Raw genomic sequence first — 26,465 nt, 5'->3', positions numbered from 1 at the left:
AAGAAAACAAGGTTTTTAAAATGTTTAAGAAACTTCATTTAAAACTACATTAAAATGCAGTTCTGATCAGTTTAGTGCAGTGGTTCTTAACCTCGGGTGCACGCACCCCCTGGGGGTGCAAGATGCCCTTTCTGGGGGTGTGAGACATGCCAGATTTTTTTAGAAGGTAAATGAAGCTGATAGCAGCGTGCAAGTAAAAATCAGCTTGTGTGCCACCTTTGGCGTACATGCCGTAGTTTGCCGACCCCTGGTTTAGATGATGTCCTTAGACCCCTTCCAGCCCTCCATTTCTAGGATTCTATTCATACAGACAAACTGGCTTCCATATGCTGTTTATTGTGATTGGGTTATCCTAACAAGACCTTAAAACACAAGGTTGTTGTAATGTTCAGTGATCACTCAGGGCTAGATTCACAGAAGGATCTAGGTGTTTAACTACCACTTTAGGTGCCTAAATCCCAGAATCAAGCCCTACTGATATTCACACAAGCCTTCTCAGCTACTACGGAACTCCGTAGGTACCCAAACTCACTGGCTGCCTAAATTTTTCTAGTATAAGATCCCTAGGTGCCTATGTTTCTGCCTGTGCCCAGGCATGCTGCAGCCTCACTTTAGGCATCCAGATGCCTAAACCCCAGTGCAATTCATGAACTGGGGAAATATGTATTCCTCTGCCTAACTTGCCTGTGGGGCCTGATCCGGAAAGTGTGCTCTGAGATTGCTTACTGGATCGGGCCCCTGCAGGTGAGCTCACTCAAAAATGGCTGGTAGAAGGAAGTGGTACCGGGGGGATTAAGAGGACATTCCTCATAACTTTTTAGCCCAGTGGTTAGGGTACTCACTTGGGATGCAGGAGACCTTCAGTTCAAGTCCCTTCTCTGAATGAAGGGGATAAGGTAGTTGAACAGGGATTTGCCACCTCTCAGGTGGAGTGCCCTAATCACTGCTCTATAGGGTATTCTGATATCTCTAGCTGCTCCACTGTAAATAATGAAAGAGTGTTTGGGGGACAGAGAGAGCACACGTATGTTCAAGCATGAGTATGACTCTGTAGCCTGGTGGCTGGAGAACTCACTTGGGAGGTGGGATACCAGGATACAGTCCCCCTTGGTCCAATGACTTTTTAAATTATTTATCCGCAATGGAACAGCTTCAACAGGAGAGTCTGAGGAAGCCCCAAATCAGAATACCCCATAGCCCAGTGGTTTGGGTTGCTCAATATCTTCGTCCCGTTAGCTGGAGGAGGGAAGCTTTAACTGGGCAGTCTCCCATATCCCAAGTGAGTACCCTAACCTCAGCACTCAAGGTTATGAGGGAAATCGTTGTTGTCCTCCTCCCATTCCCTCTCCACCAAGAATCCCAAGCAGAAGGAGGCACCTCCTGCAGCTCAGACTTAAGCACCCATCTCCCTGAGAGGGGCAGGGCTTAGGACACATTGCTCTCCTCAGCATCGTCCATGCCAGCTGAGGCAGGGAGCTGCCCAGCATGCTGGTTTTTGTGATATTCTGAAAGACCTACCTCTCCCTAACCATCGTATAGGGAGCCTAAGCACCTAACTCAGGTTTTGTGGATTACAGTGGTTTTCTACATGCCTCAAAATGTTAACTGAGAACCTAGCCCTCACTGCTTAAGGTGCTTAACAGCAGATCTGCTTTATTATGACTCTGGTTCCAATTGGCTGTGGATAACAAGAGCTTTACAGCACCCCACCCAGATTCTCTGTCTAGGAAGCTCAGCCCTTAAAGGCATAGTCCTCAATACCAAACTTGTGTCTGCTCTTTATGAATATTAACGGTCCAGACCTGAAAAGCACTGAATTGCTCCTGCAAGGAGCTGAGTGCCATCGATATCCACTAACTTCAGCATGCTCAACAGCTTGAAGAATCAAGTACCACGATTTCCCATCTTTCTTTACCATTATGCAGTGTGCTGTGATCGTCCAGAGATACAGAAATGCAACCATCTCTGATGCAGAATGCAATAGAAATGAAGGTTGGTCTTGCTTTGAGCAGGGGGTTGGAACAGATGACCTCCTGAGGTCTCTTCCAATCCTAATCTTCTATGATTCTATGAAATCTCTTGTGGATATACTTCTTTTAAAGTAATTTGGAATCTTTGTGATGAAAGATGTACACGTAAGGCCAGGATTTTCAAGCGTGCTTCAAATTTTGCCCTAATTGAAATACAGTATTTAAAAGGGGGCTGATTTTCAGAAAGGGTTGGAACTGTGAAAATCAGACGTCTTTAAGGGGTCAGATTACGTACACAAGAATTGAACCACCTCCAACTGAGCACCATTAGTTACTCTTGAAGTCTGTACCGTACAGTATAAATTGTTAGTGTATTATTAAATACCAAATAAATCAGATGAGCATCTAATATCAAACTCTTTTGCACGTTTTAGTCTAGACTTTTATTTAGCCTGTTCCACGTTAAAAGATGCTCAGAAACATAAGCTGGCTGCCACAGAATCTACTCTTGGAGGTTATGGTATGAAGTCCTCTGTCTCAATATGCTATTTAAGACCCTGATTCTGAAGTCTGCAACATGTGGGCCAACAGCTGTGCCCACACTGACCACTCATAATAAATTGCAGGTTTCGGGACACAATCAAGTGATTCCAGTTAACTTCATCTGTAATCTTGAGCGTAGCCTTCAAATAATATTTGTTTGTTTTTTTGCCAATCATACTCCTTACTTGAAAAAAATATCACATCAAATGACATTAAAAAAACACACTTGAAAAAACTTAAACATTTTGTATTAATTGCAATAACTATAAAAGGATTGCAGAAGAGCAGCATTTCATTGCACGAGGAAAAATTCCTTCTGCTGAGAGGAAAAAAGTGAGTTTTCCAGAAAGAGCTGTAAGAATAGCACTGTACCGTATGTTTTCTATTCCGCTTAGAAATGTCAGCTAGAAAGTTCTAAACATTAGGCAGCAATTAGTTCCTCCTGCTCATGTGTTATTGGAGCAGTGGAGATCAAGGGTAACAAGTTGCTATTGTTGTGTTCATTTCCTGGAGTTTTAGTTAAATGAACCTGATGCTTTCATCTTTAAAATATTCACAGTAGCAGCAACTGAAATTTGTGAAGAAGTGTGATAGGAGACTACCTCTTTAATAAGACACGTTATGCCGCATTGAACTCTCCTAGCCGAGTGGCTAACAGAGTGAACTGTACACTTGTAGAGAAGGGTTCTTAATAAAAAACTCTGGATGTTGAGAATTTTAAAGGAAGTTTAACATAAGTGCTGCGGAAGGGACTTGGTATTTCAGAATATTAGCAATTGACTGTTCACAGATATAGCACTTTGCAAAAGGGCTCAATGCATCTTGTTTGATTGGCATGCTGAAGCATGAAAAAGTTACTAATTGGGCAGCAATACAGTGTTCTGGCAACTTAAACAAAGAAATCCTACCTTAGGACAGAGAACACTCTGGCCATCTTTCCTATTGCTCGGATCTTGTTCCTAATAACCTCCTTTCGAGCTGCAGCTGTTGCTCCTATGTAAAAAAAACATTAAAATAAAAAGGTAGTAACTCAAACACTAGATCACCACTTTGTATTTTGAACACAAGTCTTTTACAAATCTGATGCATGTCACAGTATATTGGTAGTAATTGGCTCTCTCTTAGCGCAGTTTGCCAAACTAAAGAGCCATCTCTGTAAGGGAAGTTTAAAATCCCGATTTTGGTAATTTACAGTTGAAAACGTTTCCATCGCTTATGGACATTCCAGCCATCATATTATAAGTCCCCTGAAAAATGCATGTGATTATTTTCCTGCTACCCATTAAAGCAGCTTGGTTCTCACCCCTGTAAATTCATTTTGTGCTTCAAAAGTTGGGAATCTCACCAAATCATGGGAAAAACAAGGTCCTGAAAAACGAGTCAGTCAAGGTGCTAAAAACAGCATTGAATTAACAACGGTATCTGCACTCTGAAATATCTTCAAGGTTTTATTTAGAAACAGTTAACAAAAATGACATAGCTTAAATGTAATTCTTAATCTTGCCACTTCAAATGAAAATAATAAACAATTCATAATTATGGCACAGCTTCATTAGACATAGCAAAATATATCAGATATTATTAGGCATATATCACATATTTCAATTTGTGGCATCTGTCCCTGGGATAAAGTCCTTTCCTTTGCTTTTGTACATCTGTAACTCATTCACTCTCTATTCTCTTTCCAACATTGCTACATCATCTAATATGCTGCTACAGAATATTTTCCGGTATACCTCTACCCCGATATAATGTGACCCGATATAAGGCGGGTTCGCATACAACGTGGTAAAGCTCTGACATGCTGCTCTGAGCAGCGTGTTAAGGGTGCCGGGCTGGGCCAGGGCCAAGGGGTTGGATAAGGGTCAGAGGGTTTCGGGGGTGGTCGGGGCCCCCCCCACGAGGGTCTAGGAGGCAGGAGCTGTGGGGGGGAAATATTGGGGGCACCACAGTCCCAGAGTGGCCTGGGGGATTACCAGGGGGCTGGGAGCAGCCCACTCTGCTTCCCTCGCCCCGGCCCCAGCCGTGTCACGCAGGGGAGGGGGTTTGGGAGAAGGGATCCCCCCCCACTCACCGGCAGAAGTGGAGCAGCCCGGCCCCAGCCCGCTCCGCCAGCTCCCAGCCATGGCGCTCCAGTTCCCGCCGCAGGTGAGTGTAAGACCTTTCCCCAACCTCCCCGTCCCCAGCAACATGGCTGGGACTGGGGCCACATTGCTCCGCTTCCCGTCGCCGGTGAGTGCAGAGGGCATCCTTTCCCCAACCTCCCCGCACTCACTGGCAGCGGGAAGTGGAGCAGCCCGGCTCCAGCCCGCTCTACTCCGCCAGCTCCCAGCTGCAGTGCTCCGCTTCCCGCCGCCAGTGAATGCGGGGAGATTGGGGAAAGGATGCTCCCCGTATTCACCGGCGGCAGGAAGCGGAGCACCACTGCTGGGAGGTGGCGGAGTGGAGCGGGCTGGGGCCACTTTGCTCCGCTTCCTGCCGCTGCTGGTGAGTGCCTGTTAGGGGGCGGGGCTGTGTGGATAAGGGTCAGAGCAGTCAGGGGACAGGGAGCAGGGGGGCTGGGTAGGGGGTGGGGTCCTGGGGCTGATTAGGGACAGGGGCTCTGGAGGGGGTGGTCAGGGAACAAGGAACGGAGGGGGCCAAAGCAAGTTCGAGATAACGCGGTCTCACCTATAACACGGTGAGATTTTTTGTTTCCCAAGGCTCGTATTATATCGGGGTAGAGGTGTACTCCAAATCCTGTTGCCAAAACCTATATGCTCTCACAATACCAGGAAGTACTGAGATGGAGCAGCCTCATTACACTGTTACATATTACAGCATATTACATTAAGGGCTTGTCTACACAAACAGTCCACTGCAAGCTGGGGTGGAACAGATGATTTCTTCTATAAGTGCACTTTATGAACAGACATAAGGGATACAGGTTGAGCCTTTTGGGGCCTACTGATGAAGAATGGGGGAAGGGAAGCCTGTCTGCATTCATTGCCCTTCTCCTTCCCCACTCCTCCAAAGTTGCACCCACATCCTGAAGTAGTTGACTCGGGGGAGCAGACCAGCTGCTTACACCTGAAGGCATGTTGGTGGGGAAGGGAAAGGTCACCAAGCCACAACAACAGACCATACGAGGTGAAGGAAGGAAGGTCTGAGTGTGCAGATATGTTCAGGTCTCATTTAAGTGTGCTGGCAGCACCACTATAGTGAAGGTTGAAATGAGCTTGCCATTTAACAGCAGATTTCTCTAAGTGCTCTAACATCCATATATGTATTGAGGTTTCCTTGAAAATAGCTGCTTCTCATTGGGGCCACGTTAGGGTTAGTAGTACAAATCTGGGGTAATTTGAGCAAGGGGATCCTGAGATACAGTGCCCCTAAAAAAAATGATAGTATAATTTCCAGTTAACTTTCTTTTTTTCTCACACCTGTGGCTCAAACTACTGCACTGGTCCACATCACTTGATACCACCCTATTAGGTCTGATCTCAGCTGGCATCAAGTGCCACATCGAGGAAGAAACCTTTTAGAAGTTACTAGGGGTTAAAGATGGACATGAGCCTGGGCGATGTGCTACATTGGATGATTTGTGAACACTCTGCAGGACTGCTGCTCCCAGGGGGACAAATGTGTGTACATGGGCCCTCATGTCAGAGTCACTTGGTAGCTGAAGGCAACATGCTGTAGTCACAGACCCCAAGGAATATGTATTTGAGTCCTGCCCTTGGCAGATTTCTGAGACTGTCTGCTGGGTACATTTCTACTTTTTGCCTGTCTTTTGCTTTGGGTTATGAGCTGCTGAAGAGCTTCTTTGGAAGTTTTGCCCCAAAAACAGCTCTCTCTCTTTACGAGTCAATATTTTAAAGTGCTCTGAAATTCACATGCATACTAACGTTGTTTTGATAATTATGGTACTTCCACTGGGCCAGGGTTAGAGTTAGTGGTGCATCTTTGAGGTCATTTAACCAAGTGGTTCCTGAGACACAGCCCCTCCCACAAGGAGCTGATTTTAATATTTATATTGTTCTAAAATTTCCATACGTGCAGAGATGGTCTTGAAAACTCATATGTAGCAACAGGAATTAATGTAGCTATTGTAGTACAAATTGAGAGTCACTTGATCAAGGATTCCAGAAATGCAGCCATTTGCTTCCTCTTCACTCCCCCATTCCATGAGCTTTTCATAATTTTCAAAGTGCTCTAAAATCTATAAGCAGAGGTATATTGCCTTAAAATTGGCATGCCAAAATCGTGGCTGGAAGAGAGATTGCGATACAAATTTGGGGTTATTTGATCAAAAGGTTTCCAAGACAAAGCCTCCACAGAATGGACTTCTTTTGATTTTCAAAGTACTCTAAAATCCACGCACACAGTGAGATTATCTTGAACACTGGTAACATCACAACTATGTGATTCAAATTTGGTGTCATTGATTAAGGAGTTCCTCAACTACAACTGCACTCAAAAGGTCTGATGTTAATATTCTAATTGCTCTGAAATTCACATGCTTGGGAAGCTGGTCTTAAAATTAATATTTCACACCAGAGGCAGGGGTAGATTTTTGAAGATGGGGGAAGCGAGCATGTATTGAGATGAATGGGGCAATTCACAGCTGTGTGGCAGGGGGTTGTGTAAATTCCTGTCCCCCTACACTAGCCCATGAAGTAAATTAGGAAGTCTGAGGCTACCCTCCTGTCTTCCATGTCTCTCCACCTGGCAAATGTGCTCTATCACCCTTTGGTTAACCACCTTCCCTCTCCTCCACATGACCCCTCCAGCTCCAGTAGAGGCATGGCAGAGCCAGGAGGACAGAACTAATAGCTGAGTGGTGGTGAGGTGTTCACAGGAAGACCTTCTCCCTTCTGTCCCCAACATACAGATGCCACCCGGTTATGTCCCCCACACCACCACTACTTCTTCAAAAGACAAGGGAAATTCACTGCCCCAAAATGTCATTAAAACAGAGGTTGACCGCCAATGCCATGTACTGTTCCAGAAGCTGAGTGCACCCAGCAGACCCTCTGCAGGCAAACCGCCGGAGGCAGCCTGCCTGCTGTCCTCGCAGCGCCGGCAGACTGCCCCCCACGGCTTGCTGCCCCAAGCACACACTTGGCGTGCTTGGGCATGGAGCCGCCCCTGTCTGCTGAGCACTCACAATATGTAAGAGAGCACAGAAGTGAGATGAAACACTCATAGTCCCATGTCGTCTTTACATACCTAGTGGAAAATCAGTTTCTGGAGGTGACTGTGGCAGCCACTCTAATAGCCTTAAAACTCCACAGATATTTTTATGACTCTTTAATTCATTGTTAGATTTTAGACCAAAGAGGGGCCACTGCGACCATCTACTTTGGCTTTCTGCATATCACCACCGAGAAAAACGGATCCTCAGTTCCTCTAGCTGTAGCTGCACCTTTTCTCAGAGCTCTGGCAACCTGCTGCAACTTATTTCTGGATCAACCCAGCTACAGCTAACACAGCAAGCATCAGTAGGAAAGTATGGAGAGGAATAATGTTGTTGGATACAACACAGAATAACACTGCCCAATACAGAAAATGCCAGATTTTGTCACAGGGTGCCTATTGCTGATGGAAGAGGGCAGGGTTAAAGTTGTGTGGCAGTAGCAGTGTGGTCCCATGGGACATTATCTTATCTCTATAGTTCCAGATTTTTAGAGGCTTATGTACAGGTGCATTTGACATTCTGGACTGACATGAGCCAATGTAGTCAACCTTAACGCTACATTAATTAGTGACATTATTTATGGAAGTCTTGCACACTGAATTAGTTACAATTCAGCATTACCACAAAACACAAATACCGTATGCACTTCCAAGGAAAATAACCACCTGAGTCAGGCAAACAAAATTCTGATATCTTAAAAAAAATTACCTCCAGTTTATAAAAGTCCCACATTATAAAAAAGTACCAGATCTTCAAATGATCATCATCATCTTAGGAGTGCACTCCTATAGAGCTCTGAGTGAAAGAAAAATGGAACTTGCTGAATGTCCAAGAAACAGACAATGTCTATGTAAACCGAAGTCTCAGCTGTCCAAGCTCCGAATGCAAAAAGAAAAATACTCCATAAACGCAGATCTTTCAAGTCCCAGAATTCAATAGGAAAATTAAATGAAAATTTCTATTTACAATTCACATTAAATTAATGAAATACCTATGAATGCTTTAACCACCCAACTATTTCCTTCATAGATGCCAGAACAGTGGTGGTGAGGGGAGGAAATAATGCAGTTAGGTGGGAGAAGGCAAACAGATACAGAGAACTTCTTGCAATCACTTGTAGATGAGTAAGGTGCTCAGATACTGTCGCAACGGGTATGATAGATGGAAGCCCAGCAAAAAGCAATGCACCCCTAGCCTCTAACATGTATCTTGCTTCTCTACCTTTGGAGCATATACAGTGACTACAGCTAAAAGCATTCAGGGTGAAATCCTGGCATCACTGAAGCCAATGACAAAACTCCCATTAAGACCAGGATTTCACACTCTCCCCTGTGTAGTTATAAGTATCCTATAGAGCAGTGTTTCCCAAACTTGGGACGCCGCTTGTGTACGAAAAGCCCCTGGCGGGCCGGGCTGGTTTGTTTACCTGCGGCGTCCACAGATCCAGCCGATCACAGCTCCCAGTGGCCGCGGTTCACTGCTCCAGGCCAATGGGAGTTACTGGAAGCGGCAGCCACTACGTCCCTCGGCCCGTGCCGCTTTCAGCAGCTCCCATTGGCCTGGAGCAGCGAACCACGGCCAGTGGGAGCCACGATCGGCTGGACCTGCAGATGCAGCAGGTAAACAAACCGGCCCGGCCCGCCAGGGGCTTTCACTGCACAAGCGGCATCCCAAGTTTGGGAAACACTTCAATAGAGAATTGGAGAATTTTGATAAAACTACATAGAAGATTTGCTGAGCACTTTACAGAGCCTGCAGTGAGATAATTCTCCCAATTTGTGATTTTTCCACACATTTCAGTTGATGGCAATGCAGTTGTTATACAACCCAGCTCAGTTACCTATCTTGTTTAATAAGCTACTGCCAATTTCTCAATTGCAGCTAAACTCAGGATGGACTAAGAGCACCACTGAAAACACAAAGTTTTATAAGATGGTACTCACTAGTATTAACAAGATGTCTAGGTGGCAGGACTGTTATTTAGAGGTGTCAGAAATTGTGACAAGAGTCTACAATTTTCCCCATATTTGTGCTAGTCTATTTTATTTTCTGTGCTCCTATGAACAATAGCTCAAAGCTTTCAGAACCAGAAATAAGCCCAACTCTTTCATCCTTCATTAAAGAAAATTGCATGACCTCAAGAACTGTACTATGTAGTAACAGAAAAACTCAGTGTGACTGACACAGCAACATGTCATGCAGTAGGTGGAAATTAACCTTTTACCCCAAATACTGCACATTTTCAAAAATGTAGGCATGGGCTCCACACACACAAAACATCATTCTGATTGGTGCATATAATTTCACAGCCATTCAGGAAAGTACATGTGCAAGTTATGCACCCAACCAAATACATGTGTTCAGTTACCACCATTTGTGTGCTCAAGTGTTGTAACTGTATGAACAAGCACAGGAGTGCTTTTATGTACAGCTCCTGAGCCCCATCATCAATCATGAAAATGTTGCCTTTTACTGTTTTGGGACATCTATTAAACTGTTACCCATTATTTCCAGGAATTTTTAATAAAACAGAGTAACTATTCTGACCTGTCCTGAAATCACAAGTCTGTACCTTAAAATGTAAAATGAAGACAAATGTTTTAGAACAGTCTTTCCAATACCTTTTGTTCTGTTAAGTGTTAACGAATCATTCTAAACAATAAGGAAGTGTGAGTTAAAAGTCATCACCATGAAACAAGGACCACCTAATATTAGAAAGAGTTAAATGGAAGATTTAAATGACAATTTAACAGTAGTCAATTTCTCTTCTTCAGGAATTACAAGGGCTTATTTCTACCTGAACTACTATGTGATCTCAGTTTTCTTCAACTAGAATTGATAAAAAGACGACAAATGTTTTAGAAGAGTCTTTCCAATACCTTTTGTTCTGTTAAGTGTTAACGAATCATTCTAAACAATAAGGAAGTGTGAGTTAAAAGTCATCACCATGAAACAAGGACCACCTAATATTAGAAAGAGTTAAATGGAAGATTTAAATGACAATTTAACAGTAGTCAATTTCTCTTCTTCAGGAATTACAAGGGCTTATTTCTACCTGAACTACTATGTGATCTCAGTTTTCTTCAACTAGAATTGAATTCTCATGAAAGACAATTTTTATTCCTTTTTCTCTGTCTTTTTTTTCCTAAGAAACAGCCTCCACCTACTCTGTGTTTAGACCTCTAATCACCTGAGAGTATCCCTTTTCTTTTGTGTTACAAATACATTTATTTCTTCAATCACTGTTTAAAACTCAATTTACAAAACAATTACTTTTCAGAACTAGAAAAAACAAGAAATAATCTTATCTGTAAAAATAAAAATAAGTATAAACTGTACTTAACCATACCAGATAATAGGCTCAGAGTAAAATAAAGTCACTTTGATAGCACACACATAATATAGTGTTAAAATATTAATTCTGAGACGTTTCTGACTCAATCGCACCTTCTAATGAATGGTAAAGGCAAGCAAATAGTTTTAAAATTTATCTTTTTTCTGTTTGCAAATTGCCTACAAGTAATTTATGTTTTTGAATATTTATTTGCCATTCAAAATTATTTGCCAAATACCTTCTGCGAATAACTCATGTCTGTAGCTTATTCAAGAGAAGTTTTGAATATAGAATAGTCACAACTTGAGATTGTTTTGTTAATTTTGATTGGACACATAGGTCACATGGTATTATTTCTATTCCCTGATTATAAAAACAACTCTTAGAATCAAGTTTCCGGTATAAATGTTTTGGTTTATGCATTCCAACCTCACCCCTGTAAAAAGGGACACACCAAAACCTGTGTGTTACTTCAGATGGACTTAAATCCATGCTTAATTAAATGGTTCACAGAGGTGAATTTCACCCTTTACATACGTTCTCTAATATCACTTAAAATGTACTTGTTCTTTAGACATTCCTGCCAGAAAATTAATTTGCTAGAGTATTTGCATAAAGGGGGACAGGAACATAGCCAAAGTTAAAATAGTTTTTTTTTATTCAAACATTTTGAATATTATTTTGTAAGCAGCTATTGTTCCCAATATAGTGTACAGCAATCTGCATAGGCAGCTTGTTTGACACCTATGATATTTTACTTTGCATGCATATGTGGGATTTATTCCTTCAGACTTAGAAGTAGTGCAAGGAAATATCAGTGTAGTCTCTTAAAATATTCTGTGAGTGCAGGGCTAAATGGATGGATAATGCTACTGAGTGGAAAAAATAAAACAATTAAGTCCTTCTTAGTGTTATAGAAAATCCCAATAATTTAAAACTGTATTTAGCACTAGGAAAATAATACACAAATTAATTAATTGTAAGCCCTTCTAACTAATTTAATACCTTTCTTCTGTGCATAAATAGGATCTTCTTATGAAATTCCAGGGGGAGGGGGAAGAAACAGATCAGTGAAGTTTGGAGAATGAAAAAAAAATAATAAAGAACATTTGACAACATCAATGGAAAAGCAATATTTATGTAAAGTCTGAAAAACAGAAAAGAAACAAATTAGGTAGGGAACAGCCAAAGAGGAAGAAACAGAACTTAATGATGAGAAGGAAAGAAATACTGTTCAGCTTAATCTGAACTTAATGTTAGTAAATTGTGCAGTGGACTAAAATGCAGCTAGACAATGAGAAACTAATCCTAAATTTTGACCCTGCCATCCATACATGCAATAATCACTTTTTAAATCCTCCTATAATGCACCTGATTTGATATTCTCATCAGGCTGAATAGGCTGGAGATGCCACTACCGGGAAAGCCACATAAACCATCCCAGTAATACTGTATACCATGCTGAGGTCTCTTCTCCCCAAGTACTGAGAGGAGATACCTCCAGTCTATATCAGAAATGAATGCACACTCCAAACGCTAAAGGCAGTTCAGGGAGTATTAAAATATGAGTCACCAACTGCCCTGTTTCTGAAATTTCAGGGTGAAAGCAAAGCTGATATCACCCTCGTGAGCCATCAGCTTTGATCAGCATGGGAGATATGCCTGTGCTACCTCCACCAAAGTCAATGATGCATGCTTCATTTATGCATTTCCCAGTATGATCAGACTGGAGGATTTCACACTAAGCAATTTATAGTAATCAAATAGAAGCAAATATTATGGATGCAAATTTTTTTAAATAAAAAACAGCTCATTTTTAATGCAATTTAGTTGCAGCCATCAGGGTCCAGGCACAACATTTCCACTGGAGCACTCATTTGTCACATAGGTTAGGAACTGCTCTTTACACACCACTGCTAAATAGCCCCATAGGGATAGCATCAACGTTGTCAGGAAGAGGTGTGAAAATCTCAGTATTCCTCCAATGAGTATTCTTCCAGAAATGAAAACAAATACATAAAATTCTTCTTTCCCACTTACCCAAGGAGATTATTATGCAATATCTATTTTTTTTCTCATTTGGTTTTATGGGGAAAAAACTGTCCTTTGTTACAATTAAGGGACTTGTGATGCCGAGATTACTATATATGCAGCTAGTAACAGACACTGTCTTACTAATAATAGGTTTAGCTGTGATATAAGACAGTGGCTTCTCCTAAAGGTAATTCAGTCTCCATATCAGCTCACTTCTGAGTCGGCCCTCAAATAACGATCACTGTGTTGATCAGTGTCCACCGGGAACGTTTCACAGATTACTGTCCACAGTGGAATGGAAGTTTGATCATCAAAACGCATTTCACTTAACTCAGTTTAGTCTTGAAGCATACTGCTTTATTCACCAAGCCCTACAGCTCCCAACTGGTGACTAAATGCAGCACTTAAAATTATGACTGCTGCTTTTTCAGTGGCAGGGTTTTAAACCTGAACTACAACATTGAAGGTGCTTTGTGACATGAAAATTAAGCCAGGTAATTAAGAAACCTCTTTGTGACAGATCATGAGAGTGCAGCACACAAAGCAAGCAGTAGGTTTGTGTCAAGTTGTCTATTATATTATTGCATCACTTTAATTAGTAGCTCATAAGGTTTTTAATTATTTCAATCAAATGTGTTAGGCCAGAAATGCTGCTAATTAAAATACGATGGTACTCTGGATGTATGCCGGTTAGTCAGAAGTACTCCCGTTGCTGGGTGATATGTATGATGTGCAAACCATACAACACACTAGTTAGCATGCACCCAAGACATTCTTTGATGTAACAGGTTACATACCAACTACCATGACAACCAGGAAAGAAGGGGAAAAATAGGACAGCAAGGGAAAATGATCCAAGTTTGCTATATTATATTATAGATAACTTTTCTGTCTCTTTAAAGCAGACAAAACTAAAAAGCCAATGCAACCAGCCAATGGAACACAAGCATTTTGGAAGGGCATAAAAAAATGTTATTTAGACAACCCCCTCCCCCCCCATTAACAGACACTGCCTATAGTGAATGAGGATCAGGACCGGATAAATATCTCCTTTAAGCAAATGACATGTACTGAGTGCTATTTCACATCAACATACTCTGATGGCAGACTGGAACATGCATGACCCAGGTCACTGTTGCTGATTCACAAGAACAGCATGCAGTCAAGTTGGGTGGGCGTGGTGCTTTAATTTTGGAAGGGGTTGGTGATGTGGGAGAGGTAGAGGGGTAGAAGGTAAGAAAGGAGAACTAGTGGATGCTGAGAGCTCAAATATTATGATAGATCATTCTCCTTCCTCCTGCTCAGTGCTTTTGGCTCTCAATGCAGATAATGAAAGTCAACGAGGAAATGCAAAGAAAAACGCTGCATAGCCTCTGTGGCTCTCACGTCAATTATGTGGGAACCAGGGATAGTGCTTGTATAGATCAAATGGTGAGGAACAAAATCAGCATGAAGCCCTGGAAATATGGCAGTAGTAGGCTCTGGAAACTACAGATGGTGCAAAAGAATTCTGAAGTAGTCATGTTAAAGAAAGCTATTCCATAAACCAAAATGCATGTGTTATTTTAACTATCAGGCATTCTTTTCCGAGGTACAATTCTTTTAGGAGGCTGAACAGCAGATGAAGGAAGGAACAAACAGAACATATTCAGACACATTATAAGGGAATGAATGCAAAGAGCCTACAAAAGTGTAGTCACAAAGGGCTAAAATAATCATCAGTTTACACCAAGGACACAAATGAAAGGAAAATACCCCTCATATTGCCCTAGAAGCTAGGGTACAGCCTTTCCTAGTGATGGAACTCAAGATATTTCAGATTTAAAGACAGGTCACAATGCATGAATGTAGAAATCATTCAGAATGCATAAATAAATAAATAATAAACCCCATACAAATGCACACTTAAGCCCTGATCCTGCAAGCCACTCCACACAGGCAAACTCCCTATCCCTACAAAAAGCTCCAGTGCCTTCACTGGGGCTTTGCACAGGCATAAGGGTATACCTAAGCAGAGTAGATTGCACGATCAGGGCCATAGTCTGCATTTTACAACTCTGAATGGATAACAACGTCAAACAGACATGAGCTAACCTGTGTTTTAGTCTCATCTATACCTTCTTCCTGTGAATGTATTGGGTATCACATAGTATTTGATAGGGACAGAATTATTCTAATATTTCTTGGGCTCAGAGGGACTATGGCAATAGAAAGAAAGACAGAAAGAATAATCCGCAGTAGATTTAGACAATAACTTAAAAACCTATAGAGGTGGGAAGTATTTAATTGCTCCTATTTGGAAACCTAATATGAATGCAGAAAATAATTTAGTGTACACATCTGCAAACTGAAAGTCTTTTGGCTTGTTCTCCCTGCTCAGACACCAATACTGCAATGAACTAGCTTAAAACGGGAAGGCTGGCATGATACATCTCTCTGCAAAACAGATGCCTCCCATTCCTACTCAAACACCAAGTAATGTAAAAGAAACAGTGAACACAGAGCATTTTTACTTCTACAGTGAATTCATTTTTATAAGCATGGTAGAATTTTAGGTCACAAAAGTACTTGCATTGAAAGGCCTATGAAGTCTCTCCACTGTACTTGTGGCCATCATCTTGGTCTCCTTCTGCTAAGAAGTAACTTTTGCACAGACATTTTAAACATCTAGGCTGAAATTTTCAAAAGCTCTCAGCGTTGGTCTATCTGTGGTCTCATTAAAGGCAGTTGGAATTAGACCATTGACTTGACAGAAGCAGAGTTAGGCCAATGCTAAGTGTTTTTGAAAATCCCACCCTGAAAGGTTTTGTCTTTGGTGCCCAAGTCAATGGGACTTAGATTTGTGCTTATGTGCTTTCCTGAACTGGGACCTACAAGAACATGGCTCTCCCACTACTATATTTATATTTGGTAGATCTGTAGGTCTTCATACTTTATCACACACTGTTTTAACTGCAAAATAGCTGGCTATTTACATTTCACAAGCGAAAGATATCAAGTAAAACAGTCAAACAGGTGTTTCTTCTCTGCACTGATCCTCAAGGAGAACTATTAAAATCCCAATTGTGTAGCTGTTCCACCAGTGGAATTTCCACTGGCTTCAACAGCAAAACAACATTCAGAAAAGAAGGGAAACAAACTAATTATTTCCCCCTTCCTTTGCAGTTTGTGAATTGTAAAAGTCAATGGCATATTCTCTTCATAAAAGAAGAGCAGAGGCTTTTAAAAAGATGCCATTTTAACTGAGAACGGTTACATTCATAAAATGTTTGTCTCAGCCTTACTTATTGATACACTTTTCACCCCTCCTCTCTTTTTGCTCTTCTCCACAAACCTATTACCAAATTCCTTTTAGTTTATGTTCTGTAGTGATATTTTTCATGCTTTGTGTTCTGATTTTCTTTCTTTCTTTCCCTCACGTTTTAATGTTTCCCTCTCTCTCTTTTTAGTGCCTAAGTGTTTTTTTTAAAGAGATCAAGAAACCATGGAGAACTAGTTTGAAGATAAAAAGAAGTACAGTACAGGTTTGCTTGCAGATGAAGACTGCTCTACAGGATTATAAATATAATGTGAGTATTCACTTACCATGCACTAGTTCTAACAGGAAACACTGGATAATAGAATACATGAATTTACTTCCATGGGACCAAATCCCAAAGGCACTGAGTGCCTTTTACAGTGTAGTCAATGGGATCTGAGGTCACTCATCATCATATAGTATCAATTCTATGGAGCACTAACGGAGATTTTCCTTTTCTGTTCAGAAAGAATGGGTCAGCAACATGTCCCTTTTATATCTGTGTTTGCAATTAACAACCTTCCTAAGCTAGTGACTTGTGTTCAAATTGTTTTCTAATGACTCAAGGATCCAAAGGAGAGTTTTCTTCAGTCCTGTGTACCATTCTCACAAATCTGCAGTATCTACCATTCCAGAAGCATCAGAAAGTCACTCTGGGCCATATAGGCCATTGATTCTAAGTAAAAGTCCCCATTGGAATCATTGGGTAGCTCTGCTTAAAAATCAATAGCACTACCTGGCCCCTTATATTCAGCAGAACTTGGTTTTCATGAAAGGAGTCAAAGTATTAATTTCTCTCTTTAAAACTAGGACGAGTAACATTTTTTTTCCCTTTTGGCTTGGGTGGGAAGTGGGCAAAGGGGAGAGTTTAATAAATTCTCTCCAAACCATGCATTATGCAAATCTATTGATGTCCAGCACAAACTGTTGTTTTCAGCAGCGTGAAAGACCTTAAATGAGATCCAGAAAACCAGGACACTATCCCTAATGTTAGTAACTGAGACTTATAAATAATTTCAAAGCAAAAAACAAACAAACAATCTCAATGGAGGGCAGAAAGCTCTTACCATCAAAACCATCTTCCTCTGACCCTAATTCATCATCTGAGCAGATGTTCAGCACATTTACCAGCATCTCTGTCACTGGAGAGGAAAAATAAATGAGAAACATGAATGGTGAGTTTTCCTCATCAGTCTGAGAGCAGGATGTAGCGTAGTCGTGTTAATGAATATAAGCAAACAAATAGCACCTCATCCAATTTTTAAACTGTTTGCACATTATATTATATTTGTAGTAATATAAACTTGGTTCCGAAGATCTCATGTGGTTAATAAGGGGTTGTTGATATGGTTTCCTGGTAAAAATGGTCAAATTTAAAGGCACACTGCAATAATAAGACTCTTATATAAAAAAAAAAAAAAGCATGTTCTCTCTGAGTCACTAGCAGCAACCTAGATTACAACAAAACAAAATAATTTTAAAATCCTGTTTTACTTTTCTCTGGTCATGGAGTTTTAGTTTTGTCTTTTCACTCAGGTTGGACAATGAAACTAGACTGGTCTAGGGTAAAATGCACTGGGTAAAATGCTGAAGTTTGGGATTACCAGACGTGGAGGTTTTATAAGCAACTAAGATATCCGTACTGATAAGTAAGATAAAATAGATCATGAAAATGATCCTGTTCATATTAATGTTTTTTAATATTTATTTTATTTTAATAAAGCATAATGTTCTATGGCTAATGTAAATTAACACTATCTCTAGGGTCACGACTTACTGTAGATACTTCATGATTGCTGAAAAACCAATATTTTTAATTTCTTTATTTTGTAACTTGCACTCCAAGCAGTCTGCTTCAAGCTGTTCCTAAACCACTTTTAGCCCATTTCAGACCCAGTGGCAGTGGAAGACAGACCAGAGGGTGTACAGTGCAAAAACAGCCAAAACTCATGCCAGGAGATGGTATTTAGAATTCTAGAAAAGACTGAGTTACTACGTAAAAATGTCAAATCATTAGCAGATAGACAAGTTAAAAACTCCACTACATCTACATGTATTAAGCATCATTAAAAGTGTTACCAGGCATGTCTGGACTTGCACTAGCTATAAAGGTTGGAGATTTAATTTCAAATCAAGTGGTTACTAAAAATTCTCTTCTGTGATAGCCACAGTGGTTTGACACAGTCAAAAGATGAACAGAACTCTACTGTTCATAAATTAGTCAGGCATTTATCTTTTTCACTTGAAGTATTAGTGGAAACACTTCCACAGTGACAAGGACTGGTGTAACTAACACTGTGTAACATATACAGCTTCCTACCTTGGTTGGCCTTTGAGAGAAAAAAAATCTATTAAAGAAATTAAAAAAAAACCCTATGTAGAGCACAAAAACATATGTTCAACAGCTTTATTTTGCTAGATTCCTCTAATAACCATTTTGGATTTTCAGTCAAAGTACCAGAAGTATCACTGAGGACTTGAGCATGGAGTGGGACATGGAAAATAGGGGAGAGAAAACAGGAACAAAAGGAGAAATCCTGTGATCAGATGCTCAGTGTTGATCGTTACTATATGTTCTTCATTCCCACCCCAAATAGTTCCTTACGGTCTGTAGGAGTTTTCTGGGGGACCATGCGCAGAATACGCAACAAAGGTCTAACATGTGAGCCAGAAAGCATGATTTGCCTGAAAACTGGGATTGGCCATATTTATGGCTTAAGAAACTGAATTAATTTTATTGTCTTTTAAAAAGCCTGAAAAAGACACATCAGCAAGGACCCCAGAACTTCCTCTATCAGTGGAAACACGCATGGAGACAACAAATGCCTTGCTAGCACACCCTGCCCTCAGTATTGCCTGTCTTGTTCACACTGGCCTTGGGCATCCCACTATTGACTTTACCTCAACCACTCTTTCAAAGAGCCACTGTTTAGAGTATAAATGAATAACTGAAAACTGAGCTGATCATGACTGTAAGTAAAGCCACAGCAGGCTGCATTTTCAGTTGCCTATTAAGATAAAATTGTACTATTCCAAGCAGCTTGTAAGAGTTTATTTTAACTTTCTGGCAGTAACTGCTGTTGCAGCTACACATTGTATCACATTGCAAGGATCAAAGCAAGTTTCATAGCTCTCTAGTTTTAAGTCAGCTGAACTGCTGGGTTTTAAATATTCATGCTTCATGTTTTGGACCAAAGTGGTCTCGCCTCCAGTTGTGTACTTGCCATTCACAGCTTAAAGTGGTCACAAAGCGCCTATGTCATTGTCCAACAATGACATTTCTGTAGTATGGTAAGGCACAAAACTAATGGCCGTTTCAGGGCTGGGACAGCTTAGTGAGATGTCATATATTTCAGGGATTCTCCACCCCCGCAGAAAACCAAGTGAAAGAGAAGAGCACAGTGGGTACCAATGTGACATGATCTGAATGTACTGCTCAAGGGAGAAATGCATGACTGCATCAGCAGGTTAGAGGCCAGCTGGTGAAGTATATATAACAGTGACACAGCTGGTGTGGTCTTCTCCAACCAGCAAATGGCAATATCACAATGCCCAAAGAGTTCATTAAATAAATTGAAGTGAATCCATGACTTTTATCTCCAACTGAAATGGAAACCTATTTCCAGAGCACTCTGATCATGGCACAGCTGTTATTACTCTGCTCTGAAAAAAGCAAAAATCATAAAAGATTCAGAATGTAGGAATGGTCAAGGCTGCACTCCCTGAAGCGTTACTTCAGAGGTAGCCTCATCACTACACCCTCAAAAAACCTCTCTCTTAGATCCACCTCCAAGTTATTTACAGCCATGCAACCCAGCCCAGTGGAACTGTTAATGGTAGTGGTGCTTGGGTAACCCTAACCTCCAATCCCACTTCATGTTGTGGCTTCCACGAGCACAGCAAGTTACCAACCTTTCTCTCCAACAAATGGCAAGGACCAGGTGAACACATCCATGAAATTTGGAAGCCAGTATGGGTGAGGGGAACAGTTGAACTGTCTGATATTCATAACATTGTTCTCATACTTCAATACTGCAGCTAAGAGGAAGGAAAGAAAAAGAAACATTAACGGCATGTGTGACAATCCCCACCAGAGGTCAAAAACAGCAACAGAACTTGAATTCTATATATGTGCTACAGAATATCAAACAAAAAACTATTATAGATATTTCTGAAATATAAAAGCTAAATATTTCTGTGCTTATGGAAGGAAGTTATCTTTGATATGGCCAATATAAAATAACTTAGTTATTATTAGCATAACACAATGACACACAAGCTCTGAACAATGAAGTTTAGAGGAGAACCCAGATGAAATATTTATTCAATATGGGACTAAGATACTACATACTGGAATCACCATTCATCACAATGGTGATGCTGCGACACATCCATTCTGACTGTGTATTTATATATATTTTTTAAATAAGGGTCACTTAAAATTGAATTCATAAAGAAAAAGGGAACAGTGTGCCTTTAAAAAGACAACTAAAAGACCATTTAGATAAACTTTACTTGTATATTATGCACTAGTATTTAAGCATTAGTTCTGAATGTAATCCTGTTTATGATGCTTACTGCTTGTGGTTAAAGTGGTTAAGACCACATCACTTCAGTCTGTTCTGCTAACAGCAATCCACTTCCATGGTGTATGTGATGTCAATTCAACGGCATAAGTGCAATGTCAGCAAACAATTACTAATCCAGTGACACTATACTGAACACTGGTAGTTGTGTGGGAAATAAATCTACCTTTATATGAATTAATTTCAATTTGCCTGAAAACCAGCTAAGTCTTTAGTGGTGAACTTCGTTCATAGTGGGCAACTTTGTTCCAGTAGCCATTGTTAACTTAAGGTAGGTCTACATTTATGGTGGCATGTAGATTACAGACACTGCATGCCCCACTAGCATGAGTATAAATAGAGCAGATGGTGAGGTACTGCTTAGTTAGAGTACAGACACACCAGAATCCTAGTGTATATATCCTATATGGCTCTCTACATGTTTGAGCAATGCCTCCCTTGTGTACACTGCTATTTTTAGCAGGGTTTCCCTCTGCTGGAGCCTTTCCTCACTGCAGTGAAAGATTCTGTCTGTTGGGAAAGGTTCTGGCAGGGGAGAGGCAGCAGGAGGAGACTCCAGCAACTCCCCACTGCCTCCCTACTGCCAGAGCCTTTCAATGCCACATGTAGCAATACGCTGCAGTGTGGATGCAGCGTGTCTCTTGCTGTGGCATGTATCCTACATGCCACTGCAAGTGTGGCGAGGCCTTAAAGTATGTCCATGCAGCAGCTGGGAACAGGCCTCCCAGCATGGGTAGACAAACTCATATTAGCAGAGCTTGAGTTAGCATGCTAAAAGTAGCAGTGTGGATGTTGTGGCTTGGTCTGAAGGTCGGAATCTCATGCCTAGGGGGATCAGGAGAGCTTGAGCCACAACATCTACATTGCTATTTCTAGCATGCTAGTTCAAGCCCCTCTAGTACACGTCTATCCAGGCTGAGAGGTGTGTTCCTAGCTGCAAAGTAGACATACCACTAAAGTCAATATTTGCATAAGACCTGATGACTATATTATATGTCAATAATGTTTAAGATTACATTTGTCAAAATGCTGTATGCAAGTGAGAAATAATTCCCCCCCCCATTCACTTCTTTCCCACACCTGGTCTATATAAAGCAGATACAGTATTGCTGCTTTAATACATTCTATCTTTATTTCCTCGAAGAAATAATCTTAAATCCACATTGTAAACAAGGGGCTATGTGACCTTCAGATGTATTAAAAAGAACCCTTCTCTTTCTCAATCCCTCCATTTTGTGCCAACCATCATGGTACCTGGGTGGCCCAGGACATTCTGGAGCATAATTTCTCAGGGTATAGAAGGTGGCTGACATAATTTATGTAATCTCCTTGCCCAATCAGACAATTTTTGTTTAACAAATCATGTTTGACTCTTGGGCATTCTATAGTCACACAGTTGGCTACTCTGCTTTCCAGTAAAAGGAGGTGTCTAAGCACTGCTTGTCTGACTTCAACAGAAATGGGACAGCTAATGTCAGTCCTTTCAATAAGCATTCTTCATATTTTGCCTGTGGTCACCAAAAGGAGATCAAGAGTCATTCTCTTTATATGTGGAAAAGCATGTATTTCATTACTGGCTGTGCGGCAAGAATGAATCAAGGCTGCTTTGGAAGCCAAATGAAAAAGGCGTATTTAATTATTTGAAGATGTATTTAGTGCACTAATGCTCACAAATAAACATTTTACTGAGTTTAGCTGGTTTCCCTCCCCCACTTTTCTTTTTTCCATTCATTAAGGAAATGTTTAAAAATTGAGAAAGTTAAAGAAAGAATTTTTATAATTAAGTTTGGGAAAAGGTCTCTAGAAATGCCCCTGATTGATTAACAGGGCAGTAGGTGAAACATCAGCCAAAATATGAATGCTTTTTAGTATTCTTTTAAAAAAGTGAAGGAAATTAATAATTGATTCTGAGATCTTCTAAATGCTACTCTCACTTACACCATATTAATAATGTATCTATCTGAACTGCAAATCCATATGAATTAGCTTTAAAATAACAATTGACACTTCATTTCAAACTTTTCCTCCTATTCATAGGGTAGTGAAGTTCCCTATAAATCACCTGGCTAGCAAAGGAGAAACACACTGTATGACAGATACACATAAAATAAAGTAGAAAAATTCCCTTATGTAACATCATATTTACAAAAGAACAAAATACTCCACAAATAGTTTCAAAGTGCCACACAGACTTTTCTGAATTTGTAATTTTAAATGTTTTTAATTTCCAAATGTGGTAGAGAACATCATTAGTTTTTTGTGTTAAGCAACCAAGCAAGATGACTTATAATGTAATCACAGGAAGAGCTGGTTTATTCCTATAACTCAGACTACAGTTTAGAAGATGGTAGTTTGCAGTGCTTTAGGGAGGAGCAAAATTGCAACTGCATCAAGAACACCACACTTCCCGGCAACATTACCAGTTTACCTGACCTTTTTAAACCTAGAGGTTCTCTTCTCCCTGCCCTGGTATTTTGTTTCTTGAAATGAGATATTTAGCTTCTCCCCCATAGCTCTAATGGTACTTCCCTAATGGAAAGGAGAGCTTCTGAACCAATGAAGAAGCTCCTTGTTGTTAGTTCAGATGTTTCTGTAATTTCAGAGTACAGTAACTCCTCACTTAGAGTCGTCCTGGTTAACGTTGTTTCGTTGCTGATCAATTAGAGAACATGCTTGTTTAAAGTTGTGCAATGCTTCCTTATAACGTCGTTTGGCAGCCGCCTGCTTTGTCCACTGCTTGCAGGAAGAGCAGCCCATTGGAGCTAGGTGGTGGGGGCTTGGAACCAGGGTGGACTGGCAGCCCCCCTATCAGCTCCCCGCTCCCCTAAGTTCCCTGTGCAGCAGCTGCCCAGCAGGCTATCAATTGCCGCGCAGTTCAGCTGTCCCTCCCTGCACTGCCATGTGCTGCTCCTGCCCTCTGCCTTGGAGCTGCTCCCGGAAGCCTCCTGCTTGCTGTGCGGGGGGGAATGGGGGGGACTAATGTCAGGTGTCCCCCTCCCCTCTGCTCCTGCACCCCACTTACCCCATCTCTACGGGGTGGGGGGGCACGGACAACATGACAGGCCTCAAGACGAAGGGAACTTCCTGATCTACTTAACAAAGCAGTGTACTTAGAGTGGGGTCAGCCTACTTAAAGGGGCAGTGCGCATCTCTCTCTCGCTCTCACACAGTGTCTCTCTCTCTCTGTCTGCCATGCTGTTTCCCCTCCCTCCATTCGTGCTGCCTTGTAGAGTGTGAGGCTACATTAATAACAATGAGTTAACCCTTGAAGGCTCAGCTGAGTGCTAGTTCATCATTTAGCAGTAAGGCATTCCCTGGGAAATATCCCACCCTCTTCCACCCTCTGACTTCACCACCTCAACCAAGCTTCACAATCATCATCACTGTATACAGTATTAAATTGTTTGTTTAAAATGTATACTGTGTGTGTATATATAATATAGTCTTTTGTTGGGGGAAAAAAAATTTCCCTTGAACCTAACCCCCTCTATTTACATAAATTCTTATGGGGAAATTGGATTTGCTTAAAGTTGCATTTTTCAGGAACATAACTACAACATTAAGCGAGGAGTTACTGTATCAGGAGAGATCCTATCTCCCTCATTCCTCCAATACACTCGGTGCCAAAAGTAGCGGGAACCTTAGCTGTTGCAGGTGACCCACCTGTCCTGGAATAACGTTTATCTTTGGAATTTTTCATGAGCACTAGTTTGCAGGGTATCTGATCACTGGGGTGAAAAAAAAAGGGAGCCACAGGATGCATTCCTTCAATTATAAAACAATCAAGACAAAAGAGAAAATTGGCAGCCCCCCTATCAGCAGTGATGATTGAACATCAGTGATGTCACTAAGTGGAAATCACACTGGTCCAAAGTTCTGGCACCTGATACATTCACTCCTGGATCAGGACCAACAAAAGCACTATGATATCAAGAAGCCAGTTGCAGTTTTAAGATCTATTATAAAAAACCAGAGCAAGAAACTTATGGTTTTATTAATAGCCATATGAATTCTAATATGATTTTAGCAATCACTATCCTAAGGAACAAGGAGATCTAGGAACCAATATTTTATAACATCTTATATAATCTAACTATGTGGAATTGCAAATTGTAATTTTGATTACTAACATTAGTAATTTGTGAGACATCAGCTGCTAATAATGTAAAATATATTACAGGTACCCCCCTCAAAACTTTAATTCTGTTTTATGAAGACAGAATTTTAGTCACCGGCAGGGATTTTTTTTTCATTATTTTTGGACTTTTTTGTTAAATGGATAAGAAAAACACGATCCATAAAAAGAATAGGTTTATGAGGTGAAATCCTAACCCCACAGAAGTCAATGGAAAACTTTCCAATAACTTCAATGAGGGCAGGATTTCACCCATGAAGAATAACTCTTGGCAATCAGACTTGAGTACCTTTTTTTTTTTGAAAGACCAACAATTACTGGATGAAAGGAATTATATTTTGATAGCATTTGATACAATCTCTCACAAAATTAATTTGTATTGATTTGAACATATTAACATTGCCAGTGAGGGCTGATGACTGGCAGCTCAGTAAGCAAACAGCAAAGATAAGACAGCAATGATTTGAGTTAAGGAGAGGTATCTAGTGCAGAGGTGATCTCTGGTGGGTTGTCTAGGGTGTAATTGAGGGCAATGTCTAGTAAAATGCTGCAAGAGTTGGTGTAATGTACGTGGGCAGTAAACAGCTCCATTTAGGATATGGAAGAGGGGGTCAAGAATACTAACGGGACTGGATTTGTGGATCCTGAACTGGGAGGAACTCTGACCACTAGTGAGGGGAAAGAAATGTAGAGAAGTTGTAAAGGGCAAAGTGAACAAAATGAGAGTCAACTTGAAAAAACACAGCTCCACAAAAGAGCAACAAAATTCATCAGGTAACCTGAGGTAGTGATTTATGAGGAAAGATTCAAAGAGTTAAACTCTTAAAATAGGAGTTAAGGTTGCAAGTACAGTAAATTTATTGTAACAAACATTACAGGGATGTAGCAATTATTCCAAAATCAACAGTTATAAATCCAAGAAATTCAGGAGTTAAGGTTACCCTTAAATTCACACATATTAAGATATAGAAATGCAGAGTCAGGACATCCAGGTAACCCTGCTGGGTAGCAACATCTTGCAATAACCATATAGATAAGATTAGATTTAAATGATTTTTAAATATATACTAGATTTTCTCTTTTTTCCCTTCATTGTGTCACTCTTACATAACGGTCACTGCTTCCTAGTATTTCCTAAGAGAGTGAAGCCAGTATCTTATGGCCTCAGTGCCCTTTAGAACAATAGGAAACTGGTGGTGAAATTGAGACAGTCATCTAATTGGGGGCAGTCTATAACCTTGGTCCCACTGACAACAATCAAGAATGGCAACCATTTTGAAATACGCCATTTCTCAGTGGAAATCTCTGTAATGGAGCATGATTCTTCAGCCTCTGTAAAGGAGAAACTTTCAGTTATGAATAATGAGAAAAAATTATCATTAATTG

The 26,465-nt window shown here is 40.7% G+C and overlaps 1 protein-coding gene across 4 annotated transcripts in view; it reads right to left on the bottom strand.

The window, feature by feature from the left end:
- Positions 1-26,465, bottom strand: part of PPP3CA (protein phosphatase 3 catalytic subunit alpha) — a 304,975-nt gene that overhangs the window by 11,402 nt on the left and 267,108 nt on the right. For all 4 annotated transcript variants that reach the window (XM_045018965.1, XM_045018964.1, XM_045018966.1 and 1 more), the window contains 3 exons: positions 20,271-20,396; positions 17,426-17,500; positions 3,422-3,506 (listed from right to left, as the gene is read on the bottom strand). In XM_045018965.1, coding sequence (XP_044874900.1) covers positions 3,422-3,506; positions 17,426-17,500; positions 20,271-20,396 — 286 coding nt within the window. The remainder of the gene's footprint in view (positions 1-3,421; positions 3,507-17,425; positions 17,501-20,270; positions 20,397-26,465) is intronic.

The sequence above is a fragment of the Mauremys mutica genome, chromosome 5, assembly GCF_020497125.1.
Source record: "Mauremys mutica isolate MM-2020 ecotype Southern chromosome 5, ASM2049712v1, whole genome shotgun sequence".
NCBI lineage: Eukaryota > Metazoa > Chordata > Testudines > Geoemydidae > Mauremys > Mauremys mutica.
This window is presented reverse-complemented; position numbering and strand designations above follow the sequence as displayed.